The sequence below is a fragment of the Panicum hallii genome, chromosome 3 (assembly GCF_002211085.1).
Source record: "Panicum hallii strain FIL2 chromosome 3, PHallii_v3.1, whole genome shotgun sequence".
NCBI lineage: Eukaryota > Viridiplantae > Streptophyta > Magnoliopsida > Poales > Poaceae > Panicum > Panicum hallii.
This window is the reverse complement of record NC_038044.1, coordinates 12,304,658-12,317,943: the sequence shown is the minus strand read 5'-3', so window position 1 is coordinate 12,317,943 and position 13,286 is coordinate 12,304,658. Positions and strand designations below refer to the sequence as shown.

At 41.8% G+C, this 13,286-nt stretch overlaps 1 protein-coding gene across 1 annotated transcript; it reads left to right on the top strand.

Moving 5' to 3' along the window:
* Positions 1-406: 406 nt before the first annotated feature.
* Positions 407-12,848, top strand: LOC112887882 (glutamate synthase 2 [NADH], chloroplastic-like). Its single transcript, XM_025954169.1, has 23 exons — positions 407-598; positions 910-1,379; positions 1,504-1,623; positions 1,705-1,818; positions 1,910-2,062; positions 2,152-2,252; positions 2,549-2,645; positions 3,084-3,193; positions 3,316-3,419; positions 3,609-3,788; positions 3,886-4,226; positions 4,332-4,396; positions 4,463-4,932; positions 5,479-6,348; positions 7,504-7,658; positions 7,807-7,968; positions 8,115-9,683; positions 9,816-10,034; positions 10,641-10,915; positions 10,999-11,304; positions 11,488-11,755; positions 11,919-12,173; positions 12,270-12,848. Exons 2-23 carry the CDS (start codon positions 990-992, stop codon positions 12,531-12,533), a joined length of 6,588 nt encoding a protein of 2,195 aa, XP_025809954.1. The 5' UTR covers positions 407-598; positions 910-989; the 3' UTR covers positions 12,534-12,848.
* The last annotated feature ends 438 nt before the right edge of the window (positions 12,849-13,286 follow it).

The following is a 13,286-nucleotide window of genomic DNA, read 5'->3' as shown; positions in this document are numbered from 1 at the left end:
TTAGTTCCTGCTCACGGTTTCATTTGTCTCCTCATAGTTTCCACGGACAAATATTCACTTAAACTGTATCTTTAAGATGCACACCGATTAATGTAGCAATTATTATATGGATGTAATCGTTCTTGTTTTCTATACCATACCAAATTCACTGACAGCTTAACACTGACATCCAATTGGTATCTCACGCATGACTGCCAGCATGATAATAAACACCAAAAAGGTATGGAAGAAAACGTAGCTGCCAGCTAAGGAAATCAAGCAACAAGCGAAGAATCGGAGGTGGAAAATCGAAAAGAAAACGGAAACGCGAAAAAAAATAAAAATAAAAGACAGGGGTGCGGCGATGGGCCCCACACGTAGATTCTCTATAAATCCTTGCACGGCTCACCTAGCGGTGTGATCCTGCGAGGTGAAGTCTGAAGTGGAGCGAACGAGAGCGGAGCGCCGCCGGGAGACGAGAGAGCGGCGGGCGTCCCTATCCATCCGCCGCCGCCACCACCGTTCCATCCCCCCGCGCCCCGACACGTTTCTACAACGTTACTGGCGAAGAGTTTCTACACGTTTCTCGCGAGGAGCACGAGTTCCAGCGAAGAGTGAGGTATCGTTTGCTCTGATCAAAGCACCGATCTAACTTTTCAGTAGGCATGTTTGATCTCAGTTGTTGCTCCTTTCATTGTTTTTGTTGCTCAGATGTGTTCTGCCACTAGTTTATACAGTATCCAGCAAACTCAATTCTGATTTCTCTATCTTCTTCTTAAAAGAAATTTTCATTGGTTTTATCCATGGCAAGTGAGGAAGCTGACAACTCCGAGCTTTCTGCAAGCTCATGGCACCAGCAATTTTTAAAGATTTTTTTAGATAGTTTAGAGGGCCCTTGGAATCTGCAACGTCGTCTGTTGCTGCACGCAGATAAGTAGCTACCCACACCTGCGCGGCTGCGAGGAGTCGGCCCGGGCGGCACTCTTTCTCCCTTCCCACAAAGCCAGGCAATGCCGGCGGCGCAGGGCCTCGCTCTCAAGCTCCGCGCGGCCCCGCCGGCGGCGACGGGTAGCAAGGCTCATCGTGACCGGACGACGGTGAGGGCGGCGGCGTATGGCGGGGCGCTGCAGCACCGCCGCTGCGGCGGTTGCATGTCGCTGGACGTCGGGCGGTTTCTCCGCGTCGCGCCGCTCCCCGCGGCCCAGCAGCGCGCGCGGGCCTTGCCGTGGGCTGAGCGAGCGGCGCGGCGCCATGAAAGGGTGGTGGCGTCGGCGGCGGGCGTCAGGTCGATGTCGAAGATACCGGAGAGGAGCATTGGGCTCTACGACCCGTCCTTCGAGCGCGACTCCTGCGGCGTCGGTTTCATCGCCGAGCTCTCCGGCGAGCCCAGCCGCAAAACCGTGAGTATTTTCGCGACTAAGCGAGCGCGCTGCTTGGAGTTGATTCTTCCGTACCGAAGTTTTCTGATGTTCAGCGTCGTGTCCATGTCTGAGTTGTTTGCCATGGCTCCTGCTTGAACTGTAGATCGACGATGCCATCGAGATGCTCGAGAGAATGTCCCACCGTGGCGCCTGCGGCTGCGAGAAGAACACCGGCGATGGTGCCGGCATCCTTGTTGCACTGCCGCATGCCTTTTTCAGCGAGGCAAGCTTAGTTGAAGCTGTTAACGTGAGAGAAGAGCTTTCTGTGGTTGAGGGATTCACTTTGGGTGTGATGTTATTGCAGGTAAGCAAGGACGCCGGTTTTGAGCTTCCACAGCTAGGTGAGTACGCCGTAGGGATGTTCTTCATGCCCACAGATGAGAAGCGCCGTGAGAAGAGCAAGCTTGTGTTCCTTGAGGTTTGTCTAATGAAAGAGCAGAACGAAAAAAAACATAATCTGATTGCAATAGAGGCCATGCTCATTTTTGTCTTGTATGTTTGAATCGCAGATAGCGAAGTCACTGGGCCATGATGTTTTTGGGTGGCGTCAGGTTCCCACTGACAACTCGGACTTGGGTAAATCAGCACTCGACACTGAACCAGTGATCGAACAAGTGTTTGTATCTAAGAGCACATACTCCAAGGCTGATTTTGAGCAGCAGGTCATTTGATGGGCTATCGAATTTTAAACTATAGATTTCATATACGATAGACATTGTTCCTTAACTTCCTTTTGCAATCGCAACTGCAGATGTACATCCTACGTAGACTCTCGATCAAGTCCATCCGCGAAGCTTTAGGTCTCCAGCGTGGAGGACCAAAGGATTTCTATATGTGCTCACTTTCTTCAAGGTTCTTCTTACCACCCTATTCATGTTTTGGATTTTCATGTTTAAAAGCTGAAATGATTAAGGTTTCAGTTACATCCTATTTTCTTGTGTTGTTGGGTAGTATTTGACATTTAGCAATGATAAGAATCGGAACAAACATGTTTCAAAATTTTTGACCTTGAAAATAAGGAATAGGACATGGCATATGAATAATGATTTCTTTCTGACCTGAGCTCCTGCCCATGTCTGTTTATTTCACGTCTTCCATTTTTCTATGAACAACTATTTTCTGAAATCGATTATTGTTATTCTTCTCAGGACTGTAGTTTACAAGGGTCAGCTGAAGCCAACTCAATTGAAGGGGTACTTCTTTGCTGACTTAGGTGACCAAAGCTTCACAAGTTACATGGCTCTGGTAAATACATAACCTCATTGATCTTATTCAAATAAAAAGAAAAAAAATCATAAACACAGTCAGGAGATTGGAACTGTCAGTAACGAAGTGGTAGGACAAAAAACGCTTCCAAGCATGCACACATTGAATTGACTTTTTTTTTTCATTGTTCCATGCACATGCTGTTTCAGTAATGGTTCATGTTGCCTTTCGCGCGGAACTACTAGAATCTGCATTACTGGATACCCAATAATCATTGTGATTCTTCAGGACATATCCTTGAATTAGGTAGTGTAAGAAAATTGTGTTATATATGAAGTAGCTTAGGGCTCTTTGAACTGTTTAGGAACTAACATTTCCTTCTAGGTAATGCTGACAATCCATTTGAGATCATACTTCATATTGTATAGCTGAAAAAAGATGAGCAGGGTATGATTTAAAGGTCATGTATGCAAACAGGTACACTCAAGATTCTCAACGAACACCTTCCCCAGCTGGGATCGGGCACAGCCAATGCGTGTTTTGGGACATAACGGCGAGATCAATACCCTTAGAGGGAACAAGAACTGGTAAACTTACGAAAGCATATTTTTTTCCTAATTTACTCATCTTGTAAGCAATGATTTCCACATGATTGAGGAATGGATTTCACTATTCTTGATTGCGATGCGGTATATTTCATGTTTCATAGGATGAAAGCGCGTGAAGGCCTTTTGAAGTGCAAGGGACTCGGTCTATCAAGGGATGAAATGTCAAAACTTCTGCCTATAGTGGATGCTACCTCTTCAGATTCAGGTTCATTTTTTCAGCTATAATGCCACTGAAAAAAGTAGTAGAAAGTACAAGGATACTAGTTGTGTGTTTCTGAGACAAACTGTGTGTATGTGGTACTGTACATGGCATTGACATTTTACTTGGCAAACTAAATCATATTTATCTTGTTAAAGGCATTGATTGAGTGAAGAATGGTCCTTATGAATCCAGGTGCATTTGATAATGTTCTCGAGCTCCTCATACGATCTGGAAGAAGCTTGCCAGAGGCTGTGATGATGATGATCCCCGAGGCATGGCACAATGATATAAACATGGACCCTGAGAGAAAAGCTTTGTATGAATATTTTTCAGCCCTTATGGAGCCTTGGGATGGACCAGCTCTAGTATCATGTAAAAAAAATATGAAAACGTTAAACTCCCTCCTTAATATTTTTCCTTATGAGCTCTGATGGATGACTTCATTTGTGTTGACCTGGTTTTCTCACAGTCACCGATGGCCGTTATCTTGGTGCTACCCTGGATCGTAATGGCTTGAGGCCTGGCCGTTTTTATGTGACATACAGTGGCCGCGTGATCATGGCTAGCGAAGTTGGTGTGGTTGATATCCCAAATGAGGATGTGATGAGAAAGGGCAGGCTAAACCCTGGTATGATGCTTTTAGTTGATTTTGAGAACCATTGCATCGTGGATAATGATGCACTGAAGAAACAGTACTCCAGAGCACACCCGTATGGGGAGTGGCTGGACAGACAAAAGATAGAACTTGTGGATATAATAGACTCTGTACCTGAAACTGAGAGAATTGGTCCTAGGATTGTTGCGCTTCCAGTAAGTCCATAATTTATCTAGCTTTCACGTATTTTGTAGGCTAGGAGTTGTTGCTGAAAACACCAAGATGGACTAATTTATGGCTTCTTCTACGCTTTGGTGCAGCAAAAGAATGAGAACAAGGAAGCTGTTGGTATCCATGGAATTTTGGCTCCACTAAAAGCCTTTGGGTAAGCAAAATTTCAACCTTAGTATTTTATATATTTTTTAACATATAACCAGTTGATTGGCTTCAGGTATACATTAGAAACCCTGGAAATGCTGTTGCTCCCAATGGCCAAAAGTGGAGTAGAAGCTCTAGGATCTATGGGAAATGACACCCCCCTAGCCGTGATGTCAAATAGAGAGAAGCTGACTTATGACTACTTCAAGCAGATGTTTGCTCAGGTTACGAATCCACCAATTGACCCAATTAGAGAAAAAATTGTCACATCCATGGAGTGTATGATTGGTCCAGAAGGTGACTTATCTGAAACAACAGAACATCAGTGCCATCGCCTGAAACTTGAAGGTCCTTTACTGCATATCGATGAAGTGGAGGCTATTAAAAAGATGAACTTTCGTGGTTGGCGCAGCAAGGTGCTTGACATAACTTATCCCAAAAAGTATGGCAGGAAGGGTTTAGAACAGACTTTGGATAAACTTTGTGCTCAAGCGCGTGAAGCTATTCATGAGGGATACACTATTTTAGTTCTCTCTGATAGAGGTCAGTGCAGTTCATTTATACAGAAGCACTCTCCACTTAGCAGGCATAAATTAAATGGCCCATGAGATATAGAGTCATCTTTGTCTGCATCAATATTTCCATGAATGGCATATAGTTCATGCATGTTAATACTTAATAGCAACTGCTCAGAGATCTATTTATTTTGCATAACTGTAGCATAGCATATTGCTAATTATTTTTTCTTTTGAAAAAAAAGCTTACCAGTAAATTTAACTTTCTCCTGTTACTTTTCATCACAGCATGTAAAACCGATAACATTTTAAATTCGTTCCTTACACTAAATTGATTTTAATTCTACTATGTCATTTTGGGATCAAGGACCAGAACTACCCCATTCCAGTAGAAAACTAGTTTTTCTCTATATGGTCTGCTTTCATCTTTCCCAGCTATACCTGCAACACACTTAATTCACATGATGCGTGCTATGCATTTTAATTCTTGATTTTTTAAAATTACTTGTTCCATACTCTGTAGCATTTGGAGGTCTAACATGTCAGATTTCACATAAAAAAAAAATCCATACAGGCTTCTCTCCGGATCGTGTACCTGTCAGTCCCCTACTGGCAGTTGGAGCTGTTCATCAACATCTTGTCTCAAATCTTGAGAGGACACGCATAGGTTTGCTTGTCGATTCCGCTGAACCTCGTGAAGTGCACCATTTCTGTACCCTTATTGGGTTTGGTGCAGATGCCATATGCCCTTATTTGGCTATAGAAGCCATATGCTGGTTACAGATTGAGGGGAAGATAGCTGCTAAAGATGATGGGCAGCCGTATCCGCAAGAAGAACTTATTAACAAGTATTTCTACGCTTCTAACTATGGAATAATGAAGGTTCTTGCAAAGATGGGGATATCCACCCTGGCATCGTACAAAGGTGCTCAGATTTTTGAGGCTCTTGGGCTTGCTTCAGAAGTTGCCAGCAAGTGTTTTGAAGGCACCCCTAATAGAGTGGAGGGTGCAACATTTGAAATGCTTGCGCAAGATGCACTTGATCTCCATGAGTTGGCGTTCCCATCAAGAACTTTACCACCTGGAAGTGCAGACGCAAACGCTCTTCCCAACCCTGGGGATTACCACTGGAAGAAAAATGGAGAAGTACACCTTAACGATCCATTTTCCATTGCAAAATTACAAGAAGCAGCTAGACTTGACAGCAGGGAAGCATACAAAGAATATTCTAGACGTACTCAGGAGCTGAATAAGTCCTGTACTCTGCGTGGTATGCTGAAGTTTAGAGAAATTCCAGTCAGGATTCCCTTGGACGAGGTTGAACCTGCAAGTGAGATAGTGAAGCGATTTTGTACTGGAGCAATGAGTTATGGATCCATTTCCTGGGAAGCTCACACAACCCTTGCCAAGGCTCTAAACATTATGAGAGGAAAATCTAATACAGGTATTTCACACCATACATGAGAAGACTCTTAGCATTTTTATGAATGCCATATATTTTTAGGGAAAATTGATCTTCTTAAATGCCAAGTGAACTATGTATTTCATATTTGCTTACTTCAGTTCTGGACCATGTTCTATTATTCTTATTCCTTTGATGTCAACTACTAAAAACAACTCGCTCTGTTTGATTCTTGTAACCCACTTTACCTGAGATCAATGTAGCTTTGCTTACATAAATTTCCAAACGGTTTTCACCTGAGAACTGGTAATAATATTACTTTTTGATGGGGTCCCAATTAAGAAGTAAGAAACTAAGAAGTCAAGTGCCCAAATTTTACAGTAGCTATACTGCTCAATGCTCATGTTCCATTCTGTGCGTACCAGACAGAAAAAGGGACACGTTTAGATTGGGAGAACCAAATAATTTTGGTAGCTGAATCAACTTTGGGTGGTCTAGGTTAAGGAGGATTCCCTTTAGTACCACTAGATAGAAGGGCATAATAGTAAAATAGAATAATCAGGGGTCTCTAGAGGAAAATATATAGTTGGCTTTGATGCTTGTGTGGTGTGACTCATCTAGATTTTATATGATGGGCTGCATTTTAGTTCCTATCTAGTTCTCATTTATTATATTCCTTCCAAATATGTTACATTTAGAGTAATACTCCTTCCTTTTCTTTTTGTACGGTGCACATTGAACCCAAGATTCAAATCCTTTAATGTTTTACCAACTCTTAGTCTAAGAATCTATATGTTATACCATACAAATTTTGCATCATTTTAAATTCACATTTGAAAACACTTGCATTGATATCCACTTCATAGTCATGAACATTATAATATATAAGATATTGATGGTCAAAGTGCGGCATTGGAGACCACACTAGGTCTACCACACCTTACAAAAAGAAAAGGAGGGAGTACGTCTTTCTATGTCACATGCCCTTTGAAGCACAGCATGTATGTCAAAGTTTTTCTTGACTTTTGTTCATCGCATTCTTGTATTTTATGACATTTAAATTCATTCTTGCAACTGTGCATATTGTGTTTTATTCATGATTTGCTTGTCCATGTTATTTTCTTCAATTATAAAATTGTTAGTGTAGTTACTAACTAGTTCCATTTCATATGCTAACTGGGATGTATATATATGAAGGCGAGGGAGGGGAACAACCATCTCGCATGGAGCCTCTTCCTGATGGTTCGATGAATCCGATGATGAGTGCAATCAAGCAGGTTGCAAGTGGAAGATTTGGAGTTTCTATCTATTATCTGACAAATTCTATTGAGCTTCAGATAAAAATGGCTCAGGTATATAACTATATTAATGTACAACTATTACAACTTACTTTTGCAACATTATGTGTACAATGTTGACTCAAAAGTACTTGATCCTACAATGTATGCACGATCCATTGCGTCATAATACTATAGCTAATCATCATAGTTAATTGTACAGGGTGCTAAACCTGGTGAAGGTGGCGAGCTCCCAGGTCACAAGGTTATCGGTGACATTGCAGTTACAAGACATTCTACAGCTGGGGTGGGACTCATTAGCCCACCTCCTCATCATGATATATATTCCATTGAAGATCTTGCACAACTGATCTATGACCTTAAGGTATGCTCTCATGATGATTTTCCAGTAGTCCTGCTATACATGCTTATGACTAACACTTAAAGAGAATATTGTTAATACCACTTAGTATATATGTTCTTCCTCAAAAATGTTCCTTCCTTATGTTATGGTTCTCCATTCTTCTGTAGAATTCAAACCCAGGGGCCAGAATCAGTGTCAAACTAGTCTCTGAGGCTGGTGTAGGAGTTGTCGCTAGTGGTGTTGTGAAAGGGCATGCAGACCATGTTCTTATCTCTGGGCATGATGGAGGCACAGGAGCTTCTAGATGGACAGGAATTAAAAATGCTGGACTTCCTTGGGAGCTTGGATTAGCTGAGACACATCAGACTCTAGTGGCACATGGGCTTCGTGGGCGAGCTGTTCTTCAGACAGATGGACAATTGAAAGTTGGTAGAGATGTTGTCATTGCTTGTTTACTTGGGGCCGAGGAATTTGGATTTAGCACAGCCCCACTAATTGTACTTGGTTGCATTATGATGAGGAAGTGTCATACTAACACTTGTCCTGTTGGTATTGCTACACAAGATCCAGTGCTCAGAGAAAAGTTTGCAGGAAAGCCAGAGCATATCATAAACTTCTTCTTCATGCTTGCCGAGGAGGTACGAGAAATCATGTCTCAGCTTGGTTTCCGCACCATCAATGAAATGGTTGGGCGATCAGATATGCTTGAGGTTGATTTAGATGTACTGAAAGGCAATGAGAAACTTCAGAACATTGATCTCTCACTGATTCTGAAACCAGCTGCTGAGATTAGCCCTGAGGCTGTTCAGTATTGCGTTGAGAAACAAGATCATGGCCTTGATATGGCATTAGATAACAAACTCATAGCCTCCTCAAGAGCTGCCCTTGAAAAAGGCTTTCGTGTTTTCACTGAGACACCAGTCAGGAACACTAATCGAGCTGTTGGCACCATGCTCAGCCATGAAGTGACTAAGCTGTATCGTATGGCTGGACTGCCTCCAGATACCATCCATGTTAAACTCAATGGGAGTGCTGGCCAAAGTTTTGGTGCTTTTCTCTGTCCTGGAATCACTCTCGAGCTTGAAGGAGACAGCAATGATTATGTTGGTAAAGGATTATCTGGCGGGAAGATTGTTGTGTACCCACACAGAAACAGTCAATTTATCCCGCAGGAAAATATTGTGATTGGCAATGTGGCTCTATATGGTTCTACCAAGGGAGAAGCATATTTTAATGGTATGGCAGCAGAAAGATTCTGTGTGCGCAATTCAGGTGCTCAAGCAGTAGTTGAAGGAATCGGCGATCATGGATGTGAGTACATGACAGGAGGCACAGTCGTTATTCTGGGAAAAACTGGTAGAAACTTTGCTGCTGGTATGAGTGGGGGTATTGCTTATGTTTATGATGTGGACGGGATGTTCAGTACACGTTGCAATCATGAGTTAGTTGACCTGTATAGTGTAGTCGAAGAGGATGACATTGTAACACTGAGGATGATGATAGAACAGCATCGACTCAACACAGGAAGTGTTCTGGCCAAAGATATACTCTCTAATTTTGAGGATCTTCTTCCAAAATTTGTAAAGGTATTTCCAAGAGATTACAAGCGGGTTTTGGAGAATATGAAGGTTGAAAAGGTTGCCAAAGAAGCAGAGCAAAAGGCGAGAAAAGCAGGTTTGGGTAAGAAGGCAGGTGAAGTAATTAAGGCTTCAAATGGCATTTCAGTAATTATGAAGGTAGATATGGTTTAAATGGAAATTATTGTAATATCTAAATTATTGGGAGTTAATTTTATCCTTCTCAAAAATATTATTTGTCTTCCTTGTGAATGGTTTCTGTGTGTGACTTCTGATCATTTTGGTATGCAGAAAGTGAAGGACAAAACGTCATCTAGCCGACCAACACAAGTTTCCAATGCTGAAAAGCCTCGAGGTTTTGTAACATATGAGAGAGAGGGGATTTCTTATAGAGATGTAAATGAGCGTGTTGAGGATTGGAATGAAGTTACAAATGAATTGGTTCCTGGGCCACTACTAAACACACAATCTGCTCGGTGCATGAGCTGTAGCACTCCTTTCTGTCATCAGGTGCCACCGAAAATTCTGCTCTCTGTTTAAGTTCGTTAAATTTGCCGCTTTGAAAAATATGAACGTAAATCTATTATCATGATTTTGTTGACATCATATCAGAATAGCAGGAACCACAACTAAACAAAGTTTTGTCAGAATCTGTTTTTCAACATCTTTTGCAAAAATGGAAATATTATGACACCAACATCACAAGAGTGATGTCTAAGTTATCATTTGTAACAGGCATCTTTTTCAGTAATTAGGCCAGGTAGCTATTCATTGTTGCTGTGAAGGTTGGTTTTCTTAACAGTATCTTTATATACACGCCCTTTGTTGTCAAATTATGAAGATCTTAATGTTCTTATTATCTACACTGATATAAAAGAGCCAGTAATATTATTTTAGTTTATCTACACAAGTTTGTGTACATATAATAAATCTTGCCAACCAATCATTGACATCAAACAGTCGAGATTCATTCGGCGTCCTGCCAGTAAGTGCTACATTTACTATACCTCAAATAGCAATGGATTTGCTAGTTACCGTCCCTAGTGAAACTCACACCTCTTAAAAATGTTAAGCTTTTGTGGTATGTTATTTATTTATTGGTTAAAAATTGCGCAGGAAAATTTTGGCGCCGGCTGTCCACTTGGAAATAAGATTCCTGAATTCAATGAATTAGTTTATCAAAACAGATGGCATGAAGCCTTGTACCGCCTACTTGAGACCAACAACTTCCCTGAGTTCACTGGACGAGTTTGCCCTGCTCCTTGTGAGGCCTCATGCGTGCTTGGAATTATAGAGAATCCAGTATCTATAAAAAGCATAGAGTGTGCCATCATAGACAAAGGCTTCAAAGAAGGGTGGATGGTACCGCGCCCTCCACTTCAGAGAACAGGGTATGCTTTTTGGCCTATCTAGGTACTGCATGATTCAAAGCATGTTTTAAAGTTACATATAAACTATTTAATTTAATCTGCAGAAAGAGAGTTGCTATTGTTGGAAGCGGACCAGCTGGTTTAGCTGCTGCAGATCAACTGAACAAGATGGGCCATCTTGTAACTGTGTTTGAACGTGCGGACCGCATTGGAGGCTTGATGATGTATGGGGTTCCAAACATGAAAGCTGACAAAGCTGGCATCGTTCAGCGCCGTGTTAATTTGATGGCTGAGGAGGGGATTACATTCATTGTTAATGCCCATGTTGGAACTGATCCTCGGTACTCTATTGAGCGGCTCCGATCTGAAAGTGATGCGGTAATTTTGGCTTGTGGAGCTACAAGGCCAAGGTGATCCAATAAACACTTCAAATTGCTGGAGTTCAAACTTATTTGACTGAAGTCCTCCCTAGCACCAATAAAAAGTCTAAACTATGTGGTTATGTTGGTCATATCTTTTAATTATAGTTTTTAAATTTATATGTACTCCTTATTTGAGAATTTGCTAATATCCAGAGCTTTATCCTTGAGCAGAGATCTCCCTATTCCTGGACGTGAACTGTCAGGCATCCATTTTGCTATGGATTTTCTTCATGCCAATACCAAAAGTTTGCTTGACAGCAACTTAGAGGATGGTAAGTACATATCAGCTAGAGGGAGAAAGGTGGCTGTAATTGGAGGTGGAGACACAGGCACAGATTGTATTGGGACATCCATTAGGCATGGTTGCAGCAACCTCGTAAATCTTGAACTTCTACCAGAACCACCAAGAGAGAGGGCTCCTGACAATCCGTGGCCACAGGTCAGTACTCAAATCGTGAAAAGTGATAACATCTTCATTACCTTGCCCACACAAATGTATGACCTGCAAGCAACCCGTTATCACCCGTGCCATTTCTTCAATTCCATTAGCATCATTATGCTGCGATTCATTCTCATTGTGGTGCTTCTATGATTGCATTTAGTACCTGAGGATCTTCCGAATTGATTATGGGCACCAAGAAGCAGCTAGCAAGTTTGGAAAAGATCCAAGAAATTACCAAATCCTCACCAAACGTTTTATCGGAGACAAAAATGGAAAAGTGACAGCCCTTGAGGTAGTACGTGTTGAATGGGGCAAAGTGAATGGAAGATTTCAATTCAAGGAAATTGAAGGTTCGCAAGAAATAATTGAGGCAGATCTTGTCCTCTTAGCTATGGGATTCTTGGGTCCTGAAGCAGTTAGTTTCCCAACCTATTTCCCTAAAAGTTTAGTGCGATACTAGCAGATATTTGATTTTGGATCAACTAACAAAATAACGCCTATCTTTCTGCAGGATATTGCCAAGAAACTGGGTTTAGAGCAAGACGAGCGATCAAACTTCAAGGCTCAGTTTGGAAACTTTGCAACAAATGTGGAGGGCGTGTTTGCTGCTGGAGACTGCAGGCGTGGGCAATCACTAGTTGTTTGGGCAATTGCAGAGGGGAGGGAAGCTGCAGCAGCTGTTGACAAGTACCTGTCAAGAGAGAAAACGAATGCTGCTGAGGAAGTTGCTGCCCCAAGTCCAAGTGAAGGTCTGGTTCAACCCGTCGCCGCATAAGCAAAAAAAGCGTTTCTGTAACTTTTTTTTTTAGATATGTGTTTCCATTTCTGTGCTGAGAAAACAAATTGCGTTTTATAGATGTAAAAACAATAAAGAAAGGGCTCGTTAAGTAGCATAGATAAATGAGGACCGTGTGTCATATATTAGGTATTAGGTTGACAGCACTAGGAAATTCTTTTTGGTGCATATATGTTGTTCTTTCCTGCTTAATCTTGTGAAGAAATACCGGGTTTGCAGGTGTAGAGTCAATGTATATCTTATTGATGCAAAAACTGTAACAATTGTTTATGAAACTGTAGTTCTCTATGTATCTGTTCACGGGTGCATGTATAGAACTGATACCACTACACGAAAAAAGTGTGGTGTATTTGAAATTTCTAATCATTGATAAGAGAGGTGTGTGTGGATCAGTTCAATGAATATTGGTCTATTGGCTCTGCAAGTGTAACCCAGTCCTATGATGTCTGCTACCTATGCTTTGATGTGTTCCTATATTACACCATGAATCTCTGCATGACATGGTTGGGTGTTGCTTAACTGTTTTTGTGCTTTGTATGATTGGATCAAAGTCATGCACCATTAGTCTAGAAATGATGTCGCTGTCATCTGGTATCAGTAGATAGCAATGCCTGCTCTGGCGTCCAAGTCTTGTTTTGACGAGAGATACTTCGATAGGAATACCGTTTTTATTCTAAACTGGCGATACCGTAATAACAATAGCACCATCCATTCTTGAATCTTGATTGAGTT

Coding starts and splice junctions, on each gene's coding strand:
- LOC112887882 (XM_025954169.1), top strand. CDS start 990: ATGCCGGCGGCGCAGGGCCTCGCTCTCAAGCTCCGCGCGGCCCCGCCG. Junction 11,305..11,487: donor TGTGGAGCTACAAGGCCAAG/GTGATCCAATAA, acceptor ATCCTTGAGCAG/AGATCTCCCTATTCCTGGAC. Junction 12,174..12,269: donor GATTCTTGGGTCCTGAAGCA/GTTAGTTTCCCA, acceptor ATCTTTCTGCAG/GATATTGCCAAGAAACTGGG.